The sequence below is a fragment of the Cynocephalus volans genome, chromosome 15, assembly GCF_027409185.1.
Source record: "Cynocephalus volans isolate mCynVol1 chromosome 15, mCynVol1.pri, whole genome shotgun sequence".
NCBI classification, from domain to species: Eukaryota; Metazoa; Chordata; class Mammalia; order Dermoptera; family Cynocephalidae; genus Cynocephalus; species Cynocephalus volans.
Window position 1 is genome coordinate 93,814,434 of NC_084474.1, and position 21,096 is coordinate 93,835,529.

The following is a 21,096-nucleotide window of genomic DNA, read 5'->3' on the forward strand; positions in this document are numbered from 1 at the left end:
ATTTTACATCAGTAAATGTAAAACACACTTGTACATTTCAGAGGAGTGCTGTGGAGGGTTCCAGTCCTAGCCCCATTTCCCTTTGAGATCAGAGGGTCTCCAACCACAGAGGCCCTGCCACGGGGTGTCCAGGAAGCCAGCCCTCCAGGGTGGGGCAATTCTTTATGACTGGGTTGAATTCTAGTTTGTTGCATTGTACCATCCCCTCTCAAAGGTACATTTATTTCCTTGCTTGACCTCAGCTGGGCTGTTTTAGTCCTGTTTTACAGATAGGGAAACTGAGGCTCAGAGAGGCGATGTGGTTGCCCAGCCCACAGTGAGCGAGGGTCCCGCTCAGAGCCCCCGGCTCTGCTGAGCCTTCCCTCCTGCACCTCAGGTCTGTGGAAGGTGGAAGGAGGGCGTGGGGTGTGGTTCATTTGGGGGAAGGATTGCAGCCCTCCTGCCATGGCAGGGCAGCCCCTGCCTCACGTCTGGCCTGGAGGAGGTGGCCCAGGCCTGTCCTTGAGGAGCTTCCGGTGGTGGGGGGTGAAAGACAGAGTGACTGCACAGTCTTCCCCGTAGCAACCATGGCCTCCCCTACACACTCATCTTCCTAAGTCCGAGGGTGGCACCTGACCCAAGGTATCTCAGCAGCAGGAGCCAGAGCCTGGGTGGGTCAGAGGATGCGGCCCTGAGCAGTGGGGCCCTGTTCTCCCGGAAGGCCCCCTGCCCTCTGTTGCAGTGCTGTTGGATTAGTCGGTGTCGCTGTGGTCACACTAGCCCAGGCACGTGTGACGGTTCAAATGCCACATAACAGTCTGAGGCTGGGGGTCTTCTCTCCATGGGGCCCAGGGCCCCAGCGAAGAGCAGCGAGAGCACGTCTGCTTCCTAGCCTGGGGCTGGCCCTGGCTGCCGGAGCCACCTGCAGGCCGCGTGTGGTGGGGAGTAACGCCTCCCCTGGAGAGCTTATGGGGACCAGGGATGGGCCCCCGAGGCTTCCTGTGGCTGGGATGGCTCTAAGCCCATCCCTGAGCACTGGCCATGCCATGACACACCTTGACAGGTTTTGTCCTTTCTCTGTCTCACGTCCCCTCTCCCCACCAGTGCCTGCACTGCTTTGGGAAACTCAAACTCCCATGGGCTCTTGCGGCCAGGGGCTGGGTTTGACCCATGTTACAGGGCCTACTGGAGTTGCTGAAGATGGGGGCTGCTGACCAGGAGCCCCAAGGGATACCCAAGGTCGGGCTGAGCTGGATCTAGGTCTTGGCTGCCCCGAGAGCACATACAGGCTGGGGCTGCAGACCCAGATCGACCTGAGCCAAGGGGAAAGAAGGGGCTTGGGGCCGACTCACCTTAGCAGGTTGGTGGAGACAGGCCCAAGGTCTCTGAGTGCCGGGTGGGGTCATGATAGTCCCTGAGCAAGGGCAGGTGAGCAGACCTAAGTGGGAGTGTAATCTGGGAAGGTGGCTGGTGTGTGAAGAGGGTCAAGGATGGGAGGCTGGCCTGAACGGAGTCACTGCAGGGAACAGGTGAGGCACAGCGTGCTGGGGAGGGGTTGCAGGGCTTCCCCTCCCCCCTCCCAGCCCCAGCCCACGCCCACTTCCAGGTGGGACCCCTTTAAATGCAAGGTTCTGTCCTCCCCAGAAGGCCCCTCCCTGGTCTCCTGGGCAGCCAGGTAAACAGAGCCTGGCCCCCAGGCTGCTGACATGGCTTCCCCCTGTTCTGGGGATCCTGGCTCTGCAGGCCTGCCCCCTCCTTCTGTAGCCACTCCAGGTGAGACATGTGGGGGGAGGCATGGAGGAGATGGAGGGAAGGGGCATCTGGGGCTCTGATAATGTGGGAGCTAGAAACAGACATCCAGCCCCTCTTCCGGAAGGGGGCTCTGCCAAGTCACACAGCCAGAGGGTGGCAGCAGGACGAGGCCAGGCTGGGGCATCAACCCCGCCCCTAATGGCCCTCCTTCCTGCTCTCCCCAGGGACCCTGTGCCCTGCAGACCTCAGACCCCTGGGCCTGGAGGTGGGCAGGGTCCTCCTCCTTCCTTTGGGCCTGTTCCAGATCATTCTCCTGCCTCTGCCCCTTGAAAGTCCAGCTCTGATCTCAGGACTCAGACATCCTGGGGAGGGGTGGCCTCCCACCACCCACCCCTTTGTGCAGTCACTGCACACGCTCCTCGAAGATCTTGGACCCTGCTCACTGAGCTTATCTCCGTCTCTCCTGCCACCACATGGGTGATTTCCTCCCCCGCCCGCATCCCTCGGTCCCCTGGACTCCTCTCCTCTAAGCATCTTGTCCTCCCCGCCTGGCCACCCACCTCCTTGGCCTTGTGAGCAACTAAACTGCAGCCCCTCCCCAGCCACAACCTCGGGATTCTCGCTCTGGCTCCAGCCCTCCTGTGGGGGAACCAAAGCCCACCGTTCCTACCGCCTTTCCCGCCTCCTCCCACGCCGGCTCACCCAGCTCTGCCGTGATCGTCCGTCTCCCACAACCCCCCAGCTCCCTGCCTACCCTTGCCTGCACCCATGCCTCTGGCCGGAGCTGGGGCAAACTGCTAAGTTCCTGCCCACGCGTGAGCTGTGGGGCACCTCCCGAGGCTGCCCTTCCTGGGTCTGCCCAGCCTCTCTCCTAGCAACAGCCTCGCGCCTCCTCTCCATAAGCCCCCGCTTGGCTGTCAGCCTTGCCCCTCTTTCCCTGAGAAGCTGGAGCCCTCAGAGGACCTCACAGGCCCACCCACCCTCACTGTGTCTGGGCTGTCAGCCCCTGCCTGCACCAGCCGAGGCCAACTTTCCGCGTGTCCCCTTCCTGCCTCCGGCTCACAGCTGTCACTCCGGCAACTCCTGCCCCTCCCCCTCCTGTATCATGACATTTTCTCTCTTTACTAGATCGTCGGCATCAACATAAAAGCATGCTGTGTGACTTATCCTGTCTCTTGACCCCACTTTTCCCTTTTAGCTCCTGCCCTGCTTCTTCCTCCCCATTTATAGCAAACTCCTCGAAGGTCATTTGTCCTTGCTGCCTCCCGGTCCTCCTCTCCCCTATGTGCTCGATCCCACTCTCATCGGGCTTTAATTTCAAGCACTTCACTAAAGCAGTTCTGGTCAAGGTCACCGATGACTTCCATGCTGCTGAGTCTGAGGTCAGTTCTCAGGCCTCATGTGACATGACCCATTGGCAGCACATGACCCAGAGTCCTCCCACCCCCACACTCAGCTTCCAGAGCTCCCTCGCTCCTGGTTTTCCCTGTGTCACTGCCTGCTCCCTTCTCATGTCCCTGACCTCGTAAGGAGGGAGGGCTGCAGGCTTGGTTCATGGACATCTCTTTCTATCTGCACTCCCTTGCTGATTTCATCCAGTTCCGTGGCTTTAAATACCACTTCTTAAGTGTTGATCTCCAGCCTGCAGCCTCTCCCCCAAGCCCAGACTCATTAAGCCAGCTGTCCTCTGCACCTCATCCCTTGCCCGTCTAATGGCATCTACCTGTCCAAAATTACACCCCTGACTCCCCCAGCCCAGCCTGCTCCTTGCCACCTCCGTAAATGTCACTTTCTTCCTTCCAGCTCCTAAACCCTCAGTGTCGCCCCTCTTCCCCCCGCCTCCGCCCACATCCTCTTATCAGCAAATCTTGCTGGTTTTATTTTGTCAAGACACTCAAATTCTGAGCACCTCTCACCACTGCTCTGGCCCCAGCCACTGTCCTGGCCACCTCAAGGGTCTCTTCACTGCTGCCCGTCCCTCCTTCCACCTGTCTGCAGGATGTCGCCAGGCTCACCCGGTGAAATGCAAGCCTGATAGTGTCACTTCTCTCATGCCCCAGGGCCATGACGGGGTGGAGCAGCACAGATGCCCTCCTGAATCTCAGGGGCTCGTCCACAACTCCCCTCTTCTCCAAAGCTTTTCCTTACCTCCAACCCAGAGCAACACCCATGGCCTCCCCTAACTGCCCATCTCGCTGGATGGAAGGGCCTGTGAGGCCAGGCCAGTGGCTTGGACTCCAGGGCACCCTGTGCCTCCATCCTCTCGCCCCAGGAGGCCTGCAGGGAGGAGGTGGCTAGGTGGACAGGACAGATTGTGGTTGTAAGAAGCTCTGCCCCTGCCTCATCCAGATCAGAGGCTCCAGATGCAACCGTCCAGGCACTGTCCACGGTGCTGAGAGCAACAGGCCCTGAGCTGGCCCGGCTGGCCTTGCCCCAACCCCTCTCAGAGCCTCATCGGGTCCACCCCTGCCCCCATTTGGGTCAGAGGCTCCAACGCAGTCGCCTTGGTGCTGTCCACGGTGCTGACTTAGAAACGTACTTTCCAGTGATAAAACAGGTCAAAGCCATCTCATTTGCGAGCATGGCCCAGCAGGCTTGGTTGTTCCCATTTTCTAGAAGGGGAAACTGAGACTCGGGGAAGGTAAACGACTAGTCGAGGTTCTCACAGATAGAAGGAAGGACTCCGACGCAGGTCTGCTGATTCTTTGCCTTGGGGTGCATGAGAACCCGAGTCTGTGCTGCTTATGGCTGTAGCTGAGGCCTAGGATAATGCCTGTCTGGCATGCTGTAGATGCTCAAGGAATATCTGTGTGCGGGGGAGGAGAATAATAATCAAGAGGCTCTTGCCATGCAGAGATCTGATCTTTATTTAAGGAACAAGGAGAAGCCATTGAAGAATTTAAGGAGGGTGGGGGGAAACAGGCTCTTCAATCAGAGAGTGTGGCAGAGCAGAGAGTGATCGCCCTGCCCTGGGCTCTTAATCCAGCGTCTGTGCGTGACTTTTTTGTGTTTTTGTTCTTACCAGTAAAGCAGACTAAGTATCGTTACCCACTTCTAGGGATGCTGGGAGAAGGACCTGGGAATTCATGGTCAGTGCCTTGTGTCCACTCTCACCTCCCAGGCCTCCTGTCCTGCCTGTCCCTAGGGAGCTGCCTAGCCTTTGTCCTGCACCCACCTTGAGCTTGTCTATGTCCCTCCCTGGATTCTGCCCAAGGAGGCCAGTGCTGCTTTGCTCTCTTCAGCATCCCTGGAGCTAAGCACATTTAACACAGGGTTCCTTCCTGAGCAGAGGGCAGAGCATTGGGCACAGTGGCTCAGGCAAGGCGGGGACACAGTGCAGCAGCCTGGGCTGCCTTCTGGGGACTGTGGATGGGCTTCAAGGGTGCTGTGACAGAACCAAAACCAAACTTGCCTTCCAGACTGACTCCTCTCCCTCCTGGGTTGCTCCTCCCCCTTGACCCCAGGGTCACTTGTGTCCAGTCTGGGAACTGGGCTGTCACCCCAGGCTCCTCCCCACCTTGATCTATAAGGCCTCCGTCTCTCCCTAGTTGAGGGTTTCCCCCTCCTCATCCTCACCTGGACCTGACCTGGCCTCCAGGCTGGGCTCCTATGGTCCATTCTCTGCACAGTGGCCAGGGTAAACTCTCACCTGAGAGTGACCGCTTCACCTGCCCCCAATGCCACTGTCTGCAGGACGAACCCCGATATCCTGGGCTTGCTCAAGAGTCCTGCATGGTCAGGCTGGCCAAACTAGCCTATCCAGAACTTTCTGCCCAAATAATCTTAGCGGCATGTACTCTTCCATACCCTCAGGACCTCTCCGCCCTTCGCAGTTTGTTGGCGCCGTCCCCTCAGGGATGCAGGACACGACCTCCTGTTTTGTCACCACGTGGCCCTTACCTTACCAGCTATAAGCTTGGCCTATCAAGGCTCATTTGGAGGCTCCTTCCAGATCCTCCGTCCTCGTCTCCCGTCTGGTGGGCAGCTCGGCCTGCAGCACGGTGGCCAGACCCGCTCCTCCCGGGCCGGCTGAGCTCCCTGCACCCCGGCCCGCGCTCACTGTCCCCTCCCGCAGGTGCCGCCAGCCCGCAGGAGCTCCCCTTCCCGGACATCTACGGCGGGGACGTGCGGCTGTGGGAGGCGCACTTCCGCGGCATCGGGCGCGCCTACCGCGCGCTGGGCAAGGAGGACGACTTGGCCATCCGCGTGCTCACCGAGGACTTCACGCTGCCCTTCCCGTTCGCCTGGCCGCCGGGGCCCGACCCGGCCCGCGGGCCGCTCTTCTACGACCCGCACGACCGCGCGGGCTTCGACTTCCTGCTGCGGGGCCCGGGCGCGCCGCCCCCCGCGCTGCTGCGACCCCTGCTGGCCACGGCGCAGGCGGCCGTGCGCAAGCGAAGCCTGGAGCGCCTGGCGCTGAGCCGCGCGGGCCTCGTGTTGCTCGCGCCCCCGGCCTGGCCCGGCCCCCCGCCGCCCCGAGAGTGAATAAAGGCTTGGCGGGCTCCGCCGCCCCCCGTGAGCTTGGGCTGCACACACCGGACGGGCCCCGGGGCGGGTGGGACGAGCAGCTGCGCTCTGATCCCGGCTCCCACAGCAGGCCAGGCCCGGCAGAGGTAGGAGGACCCGGGTGACGGGGCGGTGGGCCGGGCCCTGCACCCTCGGTGCCCACCGTCTGCGATCCTCGCCAGCGCCTTTTGTGGGTGTCAGTGTCCCCATCCCACAGGTGAGAACACCTGGGGTTTGGTTCCGCATGCTCTCCCATTTTCCATGCTGGGGCGCATCAGGGTGGGGGGCACTGAGGGGTAGACAGTAGGATGGGCAAGGGGAGGTGACATGCGGCCCAGTCTCAGACCTGCTGCTCCCTTTCTCCACACACCCCCCACCACGGCCCCCGGCTCTGGGGAGAGGGGTGCCTCCTGCTTCCCTGTGGGGCTGAATTTGCTGAGCCTGGGATGGCCACCAGGGACCTGGTCTCCATTCTGGGTGTGCCTCCCTCTGCAGGCCGCAAACCATGGGCAGAGGCCTGTGTCTACTGTCGGTCCACCTGCCGCAGGCCAGAGCAATTGTGTGACCCAGGCAGTGGCTTCCTACAACCTGCAGGACACCAGCAGGAGGCAGCAGGAGGCGGAGCAGCTTGTAGGGAAAGGACTGGACTCCTTCTTGCTTGGGGAGCTCGGATTCCAGGCGTGCAGGGAGGCGGGTGGGCTGGGAGGCCACGTCCTCACGCAGGTGCAGGTGGAATCAGAGCTTTTCTTTTTTTCGCTGTTTCTTCTAATCCAGGAGTTATTTATAGCTTCCCAGTCATGGGGAGAAAAGGTTTTTCTGAGCCCTCGATAGGTTTTGCTGGAGAACTAGCTGTGAGAGGGAACTCTTGTCTCGGGCGGAGAAGGTGGCCTTGGGGCTGTGGAAGAGGGGTCTGTAGCTTGCTCCTCGTCTAAGACCCTGTATTAGTCTGTTTTGTGTTGCTATAACAGAACACCTGAGATTGGGTAATTTATAAAGAAAATGAAATTTATTGCTTACAGTTTCTGAGGCTGGGAAGTCGAAAGTCCATGCAGTGATTGTCACAGTGACCCAGGGATCTCACATTACAAGATGGTGGAAGCACAGAGAACAGAGAGAGAGACAGACTCTCCTCTTCTTTTAAAGCCCTCAGAACCACGCCCCTGACCATTTTTAATCCATTCACTACTGCAGGGTCCTACAATCCAATCACCTCTTCAAGGCTCCACCTTTCAATTACCATTAATAGGATTTCTCACCCTCTTAACAGTCACAGTGGGGCTAAGTTTCTAGTACATAAAACTTGGGGGACACAATTCAAGCTTCAGGGAGTTTTGGGGGGGACATAATTCAATCCACTACAGACCCCCAAGCTCCGCTCCAGGCTCCTTCGCACCTGTGGACTTGACTCTTCTGTTTTGTAGAGATGCACAAATAGCGACATTGCCCTAGCGTTCATGCATTTGAATCCTGACAGGGCAACAGCAGTAGTGACATTATGTATTCATGTCCTATATTTGTATATAATTGGGTTCCCCGAAGCAGTCCTTAAACGTGGATTTGAGTGCAGCTGGTTTATTTGGGAGGTGATTCCTGGAAACATAGGTAGGGGGGTGAGGAAGCCAGACAGGCAGGGAAGGAAGCCAGTCACGACCGGGGTCTAAAGCAAGTTACCTCTGTGGGCAACTGGAGGTCAGTCCCACCGAGGACCCTGGGAGGCAGTGTGGACCATGCCTCAGAGCCATCCCACCTGAGGGACAAGGAGGCCGAGCATTTAGTCACTAACTCCCTGTCATCACTGGGTGAAGACCCCCAGCACCTTAACGAGATGAGCTTGCCCTGTGGGGTCTGAGCCGCACGCCTCCCCAGACAGCACTGGCGATGAAGAGCAACCACTTAGAAACTTCTGTGACGATTTGATAGAGTAATTTGATGACTGCAGAGTGCAATAATAAAAAATCGAGGCTTATCCTTTGTATTTTTTTAACTTCATTTTCTAGAAATTTATTTTTAAAGTAGTTCATGAAATTGTGGGTCTGTGACAGATTGGAAACAAAAAACTTGGTCCTTCTCCACCACTATCGTGAGAAATACTGGTCTCGAGGATGCAAACCCAAAATGAGTAATCCTGTGGAAAAACAAACACGTTAAGAACATGCAATAGGCGCCGTGAAGAGAACGAAGAGGAACTGACCCCATTTCAAACAGGGCGATGGGAGAGGACCTCTTGGAGGAGGCGGCCACGTGGGGAAGGATGAGGAGCCAGGTATGTGGCTATTGCAGGGAGGCTACTGCAGGCAGAGGGGACAGCACAGGTGAAGGCAGGGCCATAAAAAAAAGCATCGAAGGTCTAAGGACCTGAACCAGGGCGGTGAGGCTGGAGCAGACTGGGCCAGTATATCATAAGCTCCAACTGACTTACATCATAAAAGGACTGTGTGGTTCATGTAACTGGTACGTCCAGGAATAATGTGAGCTTCAGGAATGGCTTGATCCAGGGGCTCAATAGTGTCACAGAGGCCCTCCCTTCCATGATGCCAATTTTGTCCTCAGAGTGGCCTCCCCGGTAGTGGCAACATGACTGAGGCACCTTCAACCTTTAGTCTCCCTCGGCCCCTGAGAAGGCCAGAGGCCACTGGCTTCCTTGAGCTGTCTCAAAAGAACTAGTAGCCTTATGTCTGGAAAGCTTCAGGAGCTTTTCCAAATAACCCACTGGTCCAGTTGGGTCATTTGCCCATGCCTGAACCAATCCCTGTGGCCCTGGGAGTGCCATGCATTGGTTGGCTTAGGTCCGAGTTTCCTGAACCAATCCCTGGGGCAAGGGGGTGGGATGACCCTGACTGGCTTATGACAATAAGGCCCAGGACACGATGGTGGCCCACAGTGGGGGAGGGCAGAAGGGATGATACAGAGCTAACTACTGTGTTCTCCACAGCCAGGAGGCGTGAGCCCTGGGATTTGGCCCCAGTGCTGACCTGCTAAATCTCATGCCCTCCCCTCCAGTTAGATACGCTGCTCCCAGGGAGAAGCACGGTCAGAAACAGCCACAGGGTGGGCTCTCTCCCTTTTGTGTAAAGCACGGGTGATAATCTGACTGCTTTCTCAGCATCTGTTCTATGCTGTGTCTGGTGCTGGGGCTGGGCCTTCAGAGAGGCAAGACACCCCCTGCCTCAAGGAGCTCGCAGGTGGAGGGGTGGGAGGTATCAAGACAACACACTGCTCGTTGCCTCTCAGACCAGAGCCTGGGCAATCCCCCGGGGCTCTATTTCTCCTACTCCCCTCCCTCACACAGGGAGAATCACTTGGCCGCACCTTGCTCTTTTTGCTGTGCTGCTGGGAGGCTCACACTTGGCCGCACATTGCTCTTTTTGCTGTGCTGCTGGGAGGCTCACAGCACATTCTATGCCCAGTTGCTCTATCTTTCCTCAGCAGGATCTTCAGGGCAATTTGCCCTTCTCCTCTGGCTTTGTTGCCTCCTCCAGCTGTTTGGAGGGAAATACCTTCTTTGTAGAGTCACAGATTCTGGCTCTGGGTGGTAAAACTTCATCCCCACCTTCCTCCCACTATCTTGGCAGAAGACTCTGCCATCTTCTCTGAATAAAGCCCAGTGGCCTTGTGTTGGGGGCTGGCTGCTGCAGCATGGGGCCCTGGTACCCACTGGGATGGGCAGTGGCTGCAGAGCAGGACTTGAGGGATGATGGACCTCCACCCACTGATGTGGCAGCCCTCAGCCGTGGCTGTAGGCTTTAGGGCTTCAGGGTCCTCAGCTGTAAACAGAGCCTCCTCGGGGATTGCTGGGGGGATTAGGTGAGATATTGTTGGCCAGGCCCAGATATTGTCAGCTTGGCCTGGCACAGTGAAAGCCTGACAGAGAGAGGGGGGCTGTTGCAACCATGCAGGTCCACTCTCCCTCCCCCACATGCAGACTGACCTAGCCACCTTCCCTGGGGCTATGAGCTTCTCCTTGACTCCAGACAGCCCTGGGACTCAGACTGAGGGTTCTGGAGTCAGGAGCATGCTGGTTCTTCCTCTCAGCAGCTGTGTGGCCTTGGACAAGTCTCTTGACCTCTCTGAGGTGCAGTATATTTGAGTCCTCACCTGTACAATGGGACTCAAAAGCAGATTTGGTATGTGGCCTTGACAAAGCATTTTCTGGGACGCCTACCCACACCGAGCTCTGTAAACAGTGGCTATGGCTTGTCCTGTTATCCTAACACAGGGTTGGCCACTCCTCCTCTGTCCAGGGTGCAGATCTGCCCTCTAGGTCCTGCGTATCCTCCCTGGGGCTAAGGCTGCCTGCCGTTTCTCCAGCTCAGTCCCAGGACGCACTGGCCTCCATGGGGAGCTAACGTCACCCTTGCAGCAGTAGCCCCGTGGGGGTGGGCACTTCACCCACTACACTCACTGCCGAGCACCTGCTCCCAGAACCGCTTGGCATGCAGTAGGTGCTCAATTAACATTTTCTGAATGCAGTGTGACTCAGGGTAAGACCTTGCTGAGCAGAGGGCTGTGTGTCCTGGGGTCCCTTCCCTGCGGGCGTAGACACCGCCCCGGACGGAGGGCAGGAGTGTAGGCTGAGGGCTCAGAATCGCCGGGCTGGGTTCTTTCGAGCTCGCAGCTGCCCCAGGTGGCCTCACACCTTCCATGTTCAAAGGAGGCAGGTTCCCCCTTTGATTCCCAGGCTGCTGAGAGCAGGGGTCTGGGCACCACTCCCCCCACCTCTGCTCTAGTTTCCCTGGGAGTGGACTCCAAGGAGCAGCGAGGATGTTTAATTAATTGCAATTACAACTTCAAAGGAAGCCCGGAGTTGAAAGTTGTTCCTAATTACTGTGTTATGATGTCGGCCGGCTCCTCAAATTGATTGTGTTAGAATTTCCGATGGAGGATTAATTGAGTTGCTGCGAGGACCCACTCTGGGTCCCTCCCCTGTAGATGAAGCCCACGTTCAGCCTCGCCAATGGCGTGCGGGGCTGGAATGACAAGGAGGTCTGGGGCTGGGCAGATGCTGGCAGTGGCTGCCTGGATGAAGACTGAACACCTCAGAGCCAAGGTCGAGGCCAAGGGCTCTGTGGGGTCACCGGTAGAGTCCATCAGCGGCTCTTCCCAGGGTGGGGCTTCTCTTTCTGGGCTTTGTGGTTGGGTGGGTCAGCAGGTGACCAGTGCTGGCCAATGAGTTGTGGCCACAATGACATCTGTCGCTTCTGGGCCAAAGCATTTATTGCCAGTGCGAGGCCCTCTGGAGCCCGCTTTCTGTCTGCCATGGTGACTGGCAACGCGTGAGACTGTGGCTCCTTCACCAGCCTGAGTCCTGGGGCTGGCCAGGGGCTGCAGGATCTGCAGCGTGAGAGAGAAATAACCCACCATTGTACTAGCCCCTGAGACTTTGGGGTTGTTTCCTCCAGAGCGTCATCTAGCCTCTTCTGACTGGCACAGGCTCTGGCTGGCAGCAGCAGCTGTGTAACAAGCAGATCCAGAGCAGAATGAAAGGCTGGGCCCTGTGGGAAATGAGCAAGGTTTCACCATGGTCACAGCAGAGCGTCATGCCAGCTCGGGCCCCTCTGAGCATGGCCCTGTGTAACCGCCTGGGTCACTGGCCCTGCTGTAGACCTGGGTGTGGATGTGTGGCTTTGGCTGAGTAAATTCCCTTCCCTGTGCCTCAGTTTCCTCATCTGTAAAGTGGGAGGCTGAATGGGATGGGGGAGGGGTGTGGACATGTGTCATATGACCATACTGAGGATGAATTAGTGTGGCCCATGCTCCTCCTGCCTTCAACAGATAGTCACCTCGCACTGTGTTTTAGACACGGGTCTCTGCACTGGGTCCCAGCAGGGGGCCTCTGCCCTCCTGGAGACAGCACCTGCCATCTGGTGAGAAGAGCGCCTGTGGGGAGTCGCAGGCTGTGGGAGGGCTCTCTCACTGTAGGGCACAAGGAGGCCTCCCAGACAGGGCATCTGTGCAGAGTCCTTGGGGGAAGGAGGCTGGAGGCCGGAGCAAGGCCCGGAGTCAGAGCCGAGGTGGGCAGAAATGGAGGACGCGGTGGCTCCTGTGGAGCCATGGCTTGAACAAGGGGACTCGGGCTTGTCCCAGGTGGGTTGGAGCCGAGAAATGACATGATCCCATAAATGCATTACAATATGCATTCCTAAGGGGGGTGGGAAGAGATGTCACTCTTTACGTATGAAGCACAGATACACAGACAGCATAAAACAGATGCACAGCTCAGCCGTGGTATTAAAATTTGCTTCCATTGCTGTGTGCCTCAGTTTCCTCAACTGGGAAATGGGGAATAAGGGGACCCACCTGGTCTGGGGCTGGGATGTTCTCACGCACGCTCCTGCCCCCACCGTTGCCCTGGGGGCAGATTAGGAAAAACTGTCTGAAAGGTCTCTTTAGGTGGGGGGGTGAGATGATAAAAGCAGATGGGAAACACTGATCTAGAAGGATCCTCACTGCTGTGGGCTGGAGAGCGAGCGGGGGCAGAGGCAGGGAGCACTGGGGGCAGGGGCAGTCCTCCTGGTGAACCATGCTGGTGACTGACCGGGCAGGCTGGGGTGTCAGAGACGGTGGAGAAGTGGTCAGATTTGGGGGTCCTGTGGAAGGTGGAGCCAATGGGGTGTCCTGAAGTTTAGACAGGAACTCAGAAAAAGAGAGGAGTCCAGGGTGCCCAAGGCTGGGGCCAGAGCAGTGGGAAGGATGGAGTGTCTATGCCCTGGAGTAGGAGGGGGCAGGCGGCAGGCTCAGCACGTGAAGGCTGCAGTCAAGCCAGCGTCCACACAGGCTCAGCGACAAGGGAGGACTTGTCTGCTGGCCCCAGAAGAGGTGCACTTGGAACCCTTGGTTTTGGCAGGCCCTCGGGCTTCTCATCTGTGAAATGGGCCCTCTGGCACTTGGCTTGGGGTGGAGGCTGGCCCTAGCAGGGTTGTTGAGGCCTATTTCAGGCCCCAGTGGCTGGTCTGTTGCTGGGGCAATGAGTGCTCCCCAGGCCCTTTAACTACTGAGCACTAACAAGCCCTGAAATTAAATCAAAATGAGGACCTTACAGCCTGGGCATCCCATCTTCTCTTGGGAGAGGGACAGGAATCTCGGGGACAGATGGGGGCTGGGGCTGTGGCTTACAGCAGGCCGTGCCCTGTGCGACGGAGGTGTGTGGGGGCGTGAAGGTTGACAGGGTATCTGGACATTCAGGCATCCTCTGGGTCTCATCCTATGGGCCCCTGGAGAAAGGGGTGAGTCAGCTGGCCCCAGGGTGATGGCAGGGGCAAGGGCATGCGTGGGAACATCCCAGCCGCAGACCAGGTGGGTCCCATCATTCCCCCATTTATACAGCAACGGCAGGCAGAGGGAGACACAGCAGGTTTCTGGTTCCAGCGTCCGTGCTCCTAATGACTGCCCTGTGTCCTGGCAGAGCTCCCCTACCTCCCTGTGAAATGGGGTGAAGGTGTGCCCTCAGAGGACCATCGTGTGGATTAGAGGAGGCAACATGCGTCCTGTGTCTGTGCTCAGTCCAGGGCCAGCTTAGACTGCAGGACTGACCGCTCTCCCCCAGCCATCAAGGGCTGCGGCCTGGATGCCCAAGTGCCTGAGTCATAATGGGTGAGAAGCCACCCAGGGGTGGGCCTCCGCCCCTGACCCCAGCCCTGCCATCAGTCATCAGCCGCCCCAAACCCTTTGCCAGATCCCAGGCAAGGGGCTTTGGGACAAGCCCAGGAAGCTCCCCCTCCCTCCCCATCACACGCAGACCAGATTTATTCCAAATCCATGGATACGGGATTGTCGCCCACCCCCTCCTGCAGGACTTCCTCCTCTTCTGCAGCCGACTTCCGCGTTAATCACAGCTAATTGCTAGCGGGAGACGTTCATGTCAAGAGCCATTATTCTCGGGAATAAAGAGAAATAAAAGGTGGTTCCTTTCAGGAAGGCGGCACTGCCTGGGGGGACAATGCCAGACCAGAACGGTCCCAGGTGGCCCACCTCCAGTAGCTCCAGAGTGCATGTGACAAACATGAGCCCTCTGGCCTTTGCTTAGATGCTTGGGGAAACCAGTGCATCCACCATATTCACGCCTTTTTCTGACGTTGTTGTGAGTTTCCTTGAAACATGAGAGTTTTTTCTTTTGTCCTTTTTTTGGCAACAACAGCTGGGAATAAGTTGGCACCTTCTAAAAACTGCCACTTAGCTCGGGAAGGGGCTCGGGGAAGGGAGCCCCACACATGCCAAGCCCCGAGGCCCAGATCTGAGCTGGCTTGCCAGGGCTGTGTCTGTCCTCAGCATTTCAGGGGTGGGGGCTGAGGCCCCTGGTTTTTCAGGGGCTGGGCGGTGGAGCAGCCGGGGGAGGAATGGGGCTGGGTTTTATCTGTGGGTGCAGCACTGGGCTCTGGGGCGGGCTCCCCTCATGGGGCCCAGAGGACAGACAGAGGGGAGGGTGGAGAGAATTTCTGCATGTTCATTTCTTACACCATGTCCTTGCTTTCATTTTTATTGGAGCATATCTTAAATCAGCTTAACTGGAATGTTGGGTCTTACTGTCTTACAAGCAGGGTATAATGTCTGATGTCTGTCAATACTGACTGAAGCCACACATGTGAGAAGAGCGGGCATGAGGACAGTGGGTGTGCGGAGCCTGAGTGCTCTGTGCATGTGGCCATGCGTGTGCATGTGTGTGCACGTGTGCGTGTGTATGCTGGTGTCGGTGCACATGCGTGCACACTTGTGTGAACATGTGTACGCACATTGCTTGCTTGTGTGTGCATGTTTGCCTGTGCACATGCACTCACATTTGTGCATGGCATCAGTGTGTGTGTGCAGTGTGCACATGTGTCTGGGGTCCCCGTGCCTGCTGTGTTTTTCGTGCATAAAGAACCCAAAGGTCCTTGTAGTTCTGAAAGCCCCTGCTCGCCTTGCTGTCTCTATCACACAAACTCTCTGAGCTCTGGAGTTTTATGTCCACTTTTCTATGGAGGAAACTGAGGCTGAGAGGGCTTGGAGGACTTGCTCAAAGTTCCCAAACTGAGCACTAGCCCTGTTAGGATGAGGCCTGGGTTTTCTGGCTTTAAGTCCTGACCTATGTCCACAACACCTGCTCAGAGGCACAGAAGTTGCTGCATGGTGGCTGGGCCGGGGCTGCTGCAGGATGCACTGTGCTGAGCCCTCCCCTGTCTCCTCACCCTCCCCGCTGGCTGGTCTCCCTGCGATTCTCACCAGCCCTTCTCCAGTGCCACCCTGTCCACGCCTCCCACCTTGGCCACCACTGCCAGAGCTTTGGTCCATCTTCCCCTCACAAGCTCTGCCCTGCTGCAGTGGCTTCCTGGGCAGTCACCCCCAAGCCCACAAGTGGCTCAAAGGCGAGGTGCAGCCCGTGGTCCTCCCTGTGCTGGCTTCCCTGCCGGGCGTGGCTCAGGATGGCCCTGCCGTCTGTGCAGCCAGACACTGGGGAGTCTTCTGGCTCGCCCTGACCCCCCAGGAGCCTGAGTAACTCTTCACTTTCCCTCCTCTCCACCTGTCTGTGGTTCAGACAATCTCCGGGCCACACCGGCTCTGTTGCACACCTCCTCCAGGAAGCCTCCCCAGATCCTCCCACACCCCAGGCTTGTTGCCCAGGGCTGCCGTGTTCCCTGCAGGGCTGAGTCTTGGGTGCCTCAATGCCAGGGCCAGAAACAGAATGCTCTGTGGTCACCAAGTGCTGGTGGGATGAGATGGCAGCTGGAACTCAGGCTGAGTTAGATCCTGACCCCCACCCTCAGTGCTGACCCCTACCCACAAGTTACTGGGGGGTTGGCAGACAGGTTTCCCACTGTGTGCCAGTGCTGGTCAGTGGGTGTGAGCTTCCTCTGGTGACGTGTTGAGAAGGATCCTGAAGTGGGCCCTCAGCTCAGGTGGACCTGTGCCTTGACTGACTGGGGGTGTCCGCCGTGGGTGTGGGAGGCGCGCAGGCAGCCTACATTCTGCTCAGGCCCGTCCAGCTCTTGAACTTCCCCCGGCCTGTAAATACCTGAGGGTGAGTGGGGGTCTCTCCTGTGTCTGTATATCTCTCCTTGCATGAAGCATGAGCATGAGAAATGGAGCTTGCCCAGCAGCTGAGGGAAGCCAGGAGTGGACGGAAGTGGGCAGAGCGGGGCGGAGGAGAAACAGAGCAAAGGGCACAATGGGTGAGAAGCTCCCCGGGGAGGATCCCAGCTAGGCCTGCAGGGCTGACTGCGGCCTGGCCCCTCCCCTGTCACTCAGGACCCCGGGGAGGAGCAGCGTGGGTGGACTTGGGAGTCCATCAGCCCTGCTGGCAACATGGCCATGCCCTAGCAGTTCTGCAGCCGGAGAGCAGCAGAGACCCCTGCCACCCTCCAGGGCACCTGCCCACACCCTGGGGTGGCTCAGGTTTACCCCATCCTGCAGCATCCCGTGTGAACTGTCCTAGAGTTCATAATACTGTTTCCAAAACACTTTCTATATGTCCCTTCACAGCTTCGTGAGGGTGGGTTCCTGCCCCATCCCATGGAGCCGCAGGACAGGGCCCTTGGTGAGTGTCCTGCAGCGAGACAGTGCTGGCCAGCTCCCTTGCCTGCCCGGGCCAGCTCCCTCCCTTGGCAGGGCTGCCCGGCTCTCCCCTCTCCACCACCCGCAGGTCCTCCTTGGCATGAGCCTGGGCCTCAGATTCAGGCTCAGACCCGGGCGTGTCCTGTCACCAACTACGTGATTCTGGGCAGGTGTCTCCCTGCCTCTAAGCCTCTGTCCCCTCATCTGTAAGGTTGGGGTACCATGAGGAGGGGGTGAGGTGGGTGGGAAGGTGCAGGCTGAATGCTCAGGGCTCAGGGTAGGGGGAGCAGTCTCGCTCCTGGCTGGAAGCTCCAGGTCTCCAGGAGTGTGGGGCCACCTCCGCAGCACTTCCGAGTCTCGGCTAAGGACCAGATGGTGTTTTGAGCATTTTAATAAGAGCTATTTGCAGTGTTGCTGCCATAAAAAAAATTCCTCTTAATGAGCAAATGCACGTTGGTAGCGAGTTAAAGGCGCTGAGATGTTTTAAATATTATGTACGTCTTGCTCATGTTAACAAACCTGATTTTTAATTACACCTTCCCTGCTGCCTGGCTGGGTGAGGGTAGGGGAAGGGAGAAAAAATCAGGCAAAACAAGCATGGTTTGCCGTCAGAAGCAACACCAGTTTCCCCGGACCTCCCCTTTGCAGACGTTGCACTGATGTCGCACATAGACCTGGAGCTCGGTGGGGGTGCGTGGATGGCTCCCCACTTGCTAGCTCTCGTTTCTCAGTCACAGGCCGAGCCCTGACCCTGGTCGAATGTTTAGCCTAACCCTTTTCATGTACTGAGCCCCAATCCTTGGTCATAGTCTGACCCCTGGCCCTGATCACACACTGAGCCCAGTCACATGCTGGACATTGGTCCTGGTCATGATGTGAGATTTGATCCAAGGCATGGACTGAGCCCTGATCGTGTCCACAGACTAAGCCCTTGGATGTGCACTGATGACCTCAGCTCCCTCTGCTAGTGCCTTCCATGGAGGCAAACATGGTGGTCTGAGCAAGCAGGGAGGACCTGGTGGGCCCCGGAATGATGGTGTGGGCCTCAGGGAAAGCGGTGCTGGGCTGGGCTCCTTTCTGATGGCAGAGACACAGCTGGGGCTTGCCAATCACTAGGTATGACGTGGGAAATGCCCCTTACCATGCTCGGTCCACAGCCTTCCACCTACTCCCCAGTGAGGATTCAGAGGTCCCCAAGGACCCTGAAGTCTCATCAGGTGCTGGAAGAGAGAGGGTGGGATTGTGGTCGTGTGTCCCTTCTGGCAGGCCCGTGCACACGTCTCTTTCTGGCCCCCCACAACTCCCGGCAGGCATTGTCCACTATCTTCCTCCACACATGATAAAATGGTGGCTCTGGGGGTGAAGCAACTTTCCCAGGTCACACAGGTTGTGCACAGATGTTTGTCTGGTTCAAAGTCTGCAGACAGACAAATGCAAAGATACCCAGGCCCTCAGGGCCAGCGGATCCCTGTAGGGTGTGTGGGTGTTCGGGAAGCCTCCTTGGGGACAGATGGATGCGTTCACAGAGGAGATGATGATGGAGATGTGTCCTGCCTCCTCCCACCCCACCCCAGCCTCCAGCCTCAGGAAGGCCACCTGTCCCACCTCATTCCAGGGAGTAGATGAAAGCTGTGTCCAGAGATGGAGCCGAGGCGTAGGCACGGCCCACGCGTGCTTTCCCTTCTGCTTCTCTGTGCACAATATCTTCATTCTCTTTCCTTTAGCAGGGCCTCGTCCTGGGGCAGTGGTCCGGCTGCCCCCAGCTCCTCCACCAGCAAAGGGTTAAATGTTTCCCTAGATCCAGTTTTAAAGACTCCCAGGGAAGAGCCTTGGTTGGTCCATGTTGGGTCATGTGCTCATTCCATGGACCAATCAGCTGCCATTTCACCAACAGGTGCTGTGATTGGCAGCCCCAGTGGGAGGTGAGGTTGGGTGTTGCCCGCCCAGCAGGCCACCTGCCTGGGAGGGGAACTGAGAGCCTGGTGTGTGTGTGGGGGCACCGAAATAACCCTTTCCTGTCATCAGGAGGAAAACATTATTGCTAGTGGCAGTGTAATGACCATAGGCATTCAGGGACAGTCATCTTTATTGTAATCTGTCACTTCCATTTGGTGGTAATAATGAAAACATCAAATTAATGAAAACACTAGGCTGGTTATGTATTTTAATGTCATATGCATGAGTTTTTGCCCAAAGATAAGCTGCAGTAATAAGTGCGATTAACTCTTTAACAAGCCTCCTATTTACATTTTTTTTTGAAAAGTGATGCTGATTTGCAAGCAGGGACTCCAGAGAGCCTGGAACCCCGATGGTCTCCCCGCGCTTTCTCCTTTACCATATCAGTGCGTGTCAGCTGCGAGGAAACTTCTCTGTCCGCGCATCTCAACCTCTCACAGAAAGGAGACGAAGGTCAGAAGAGATTGGGCCTCACTGAGGTGGCACGACCCCGCAGAGCTGGGGTAAGGCGGGGTCCCCTGACCCCCAGGTGGCTGCCCTGCATTTGTCCAGCCCCATGGGCACTGGTCTAACTTCACAGCCCAGCAGTGCCATCGTGCAGAGCAGGTGAAGTTGCTGTGGCCTTTCTTTGCTCAAGAACCTTCCATGGCTCCCAAGGCCCAGAGGAGGAAGCTAACACTGGCTTGTGGGGGTTGCATTGATGAGATGCCCGCCCCGCCCTCCGTGCCCCTCTCTCGCCCCTCCCACTGTCCCCTGGAATGGTTTTGGTTGTTGGAACGCACCCGGCCCTCCCCTTCCTCCAGAATTCACTGCTGCTGTTCCTGCTGTCAGGGACGTCCTTCCCCTCTTCTCTGCTCAATGACACCTGTTGATTTTCAGGTCCCAGCTTAGTGTCTCTGGCCACTGCTGGGCAAGCTCTGTGCTCCCCGGGTCCCTAAGGGGACTCCGTGACACAGCACTTGCCGTGCTTTCCTCTGCTTGCTCTCTGTCCCCCGGGCTGTGTCGCTCTGGGGTCAGCTGCTGCTCCTTTCTCTCAGCACCCACAGCCACAGTAGCAGCAGCTCTGCCACTCTCAGCTCCTTGAGGTGGCTGGCTGTGCCTGGCACTTTGCATGGGCCTTGGAGCTCCTGCTTCCACTCAGTGCCAGGCCCTGGCTGGTCCCATAGTGCATATTGGTAAGGGGAGGGACGAACAAGAAAGACACGAGAAATGTGCAAAAGCCACAGGAGCTGTGGGAACGGCCACTTGCCGTGGGCCACCTGTCCCCCTCCGCCTCAGGTCTCAACCTCAGCACGGCTGCTATCAATGTCCCCAGGGCTGGAGCACCAGGTGGGGGCAGGGTCCTCCTCAAGGTGGGGCCCCCAAGAGGAGTGGCTTCCCAGGAGGCTGGACCAGTCAGCCTTGGGATGGAGCTGTGCAGGGAGCAAGGGCCCGACAGAGGTGGTCCCTGGGCAAGACACGGAAAGACCCCGCCATCACGGCCAACTGGCATGACATGGCCAGGAAACTGGGAAGTGCTGCTCTCCAGGTGTGGCTGGGGCAGGCCCAGCATCACATCTGAGCTCGGGCCCTCCAGATGCTTTCGGGGGACCCATAAGGTCAAAACTGTTTCCAGGACTGGCCAGGTGGAACGGAAGGGAGCCCAGGGCACAACCACAGTGTCTGAGAGACCTGTGCTCAGACCCCACTGTGCCCGGCACCGAGCGGCCCAGGTGAGCTCTTCACCTCCTTGGACTCCCTTCTCTCCTCTGGACCACGGGGTCATAACACCTTCTTCAGAGGTTTTTTCTGAACACCAGAGAGTGTTTGCAAAGTGCCCAGCATTTGTATGGGCTCTAAAAATGGCACCGATTACTGCCGGGAGTGATAATCTTCTTACAGACCTTATGAAATAGAATCCGATAGGTCTGTTGTTTCTGAAAGGGAGAAACTGAGGCACAGGAGGGAACTGACCAGCCCAGGGTTACACAGCGAGCAAGGATCCCAGCTGAGCCGCTCCCTCCTCGGGCTGCCTGGCATGCCTGCCCCCACCAACCCTCTTCAGACTCCACCATGGGGTCCTCCCACCCCGAGTGGCCACACTCCCACCCTGCAGGCCTGGCCTCTGCAGAGCCGACTTCTTGGAGTGACTCTCCGTCTGGACAGGGCTTCCCCCATCATGAGAGCTGCTTTCTTATTGCCATGTGCCACTGACCGGGGAGGCTGGGCTAAAGGGATAGAGGAAGGAACGAAGCTGGGTGGGCAGGGGTGAGGGGTGGGGAGGGGCGACATTTTCTGGGTGGGCCTGGCTGGGCAGCATAATGGGAGAAGGGGCTGACCATCTCTATCTCACATATGGGTGTGCAGCGGGCACTCAGGGTGGCATCTTTTCCTGGTGCT

The 21,096-nt window shown here is 57.7% G+C and overlaps 2 protein-coding genes across 2 annotated transcripts; one reads left to right on the forward strand and one right to left on the reverse strand.

The window, feature by feature from the left end:
• The first annotated feature begins 1,685 nt into the window (after positions 1-1,685).
• C15H8orf90 (chromosome 15 C8orf90 homolog) lies at positions 1,686-6,216 on the forward strand. Its single transcript, XM_063079282.1, has 2 exons — positions 1,686-1,752; positions 5,807-6,216. The coding sequence occupies exons 1-2, from the start codon at positions 1,686-1,688 to the stop codon at positions 6,214-6,216; spliced, it is 477 nt and encodes a 158-aa protein (XP_062935352.1).
• Positions 6,217-11,324: 5,108 nt separating this feature from the next.
• LOC134363733 (uncharacterized) lies at positions 11,325-19,311 on the reverse strand. The gene is made up of 6 exons (XM_063079283.1): positions 19,193-19,311; positions 16,983-17,122; positions 12,685-12,824; positions 12,535-12,585; positions 12,025-12,212; positions 11,325-11,568 (listed from the first exon to the last, which is right to left on the reverse strand). The coding sequence occupies exons 1-6, from the start codon at positions 19,309-19,311 to the stop codon at positions 11,325-11,327; spliced, it is 882 nt and encodes a 293-aa protein (XP_062935353.1).
• Between the last annotated feature and the right edge of the window lie 1,785 nt (positions 19,312-21,096).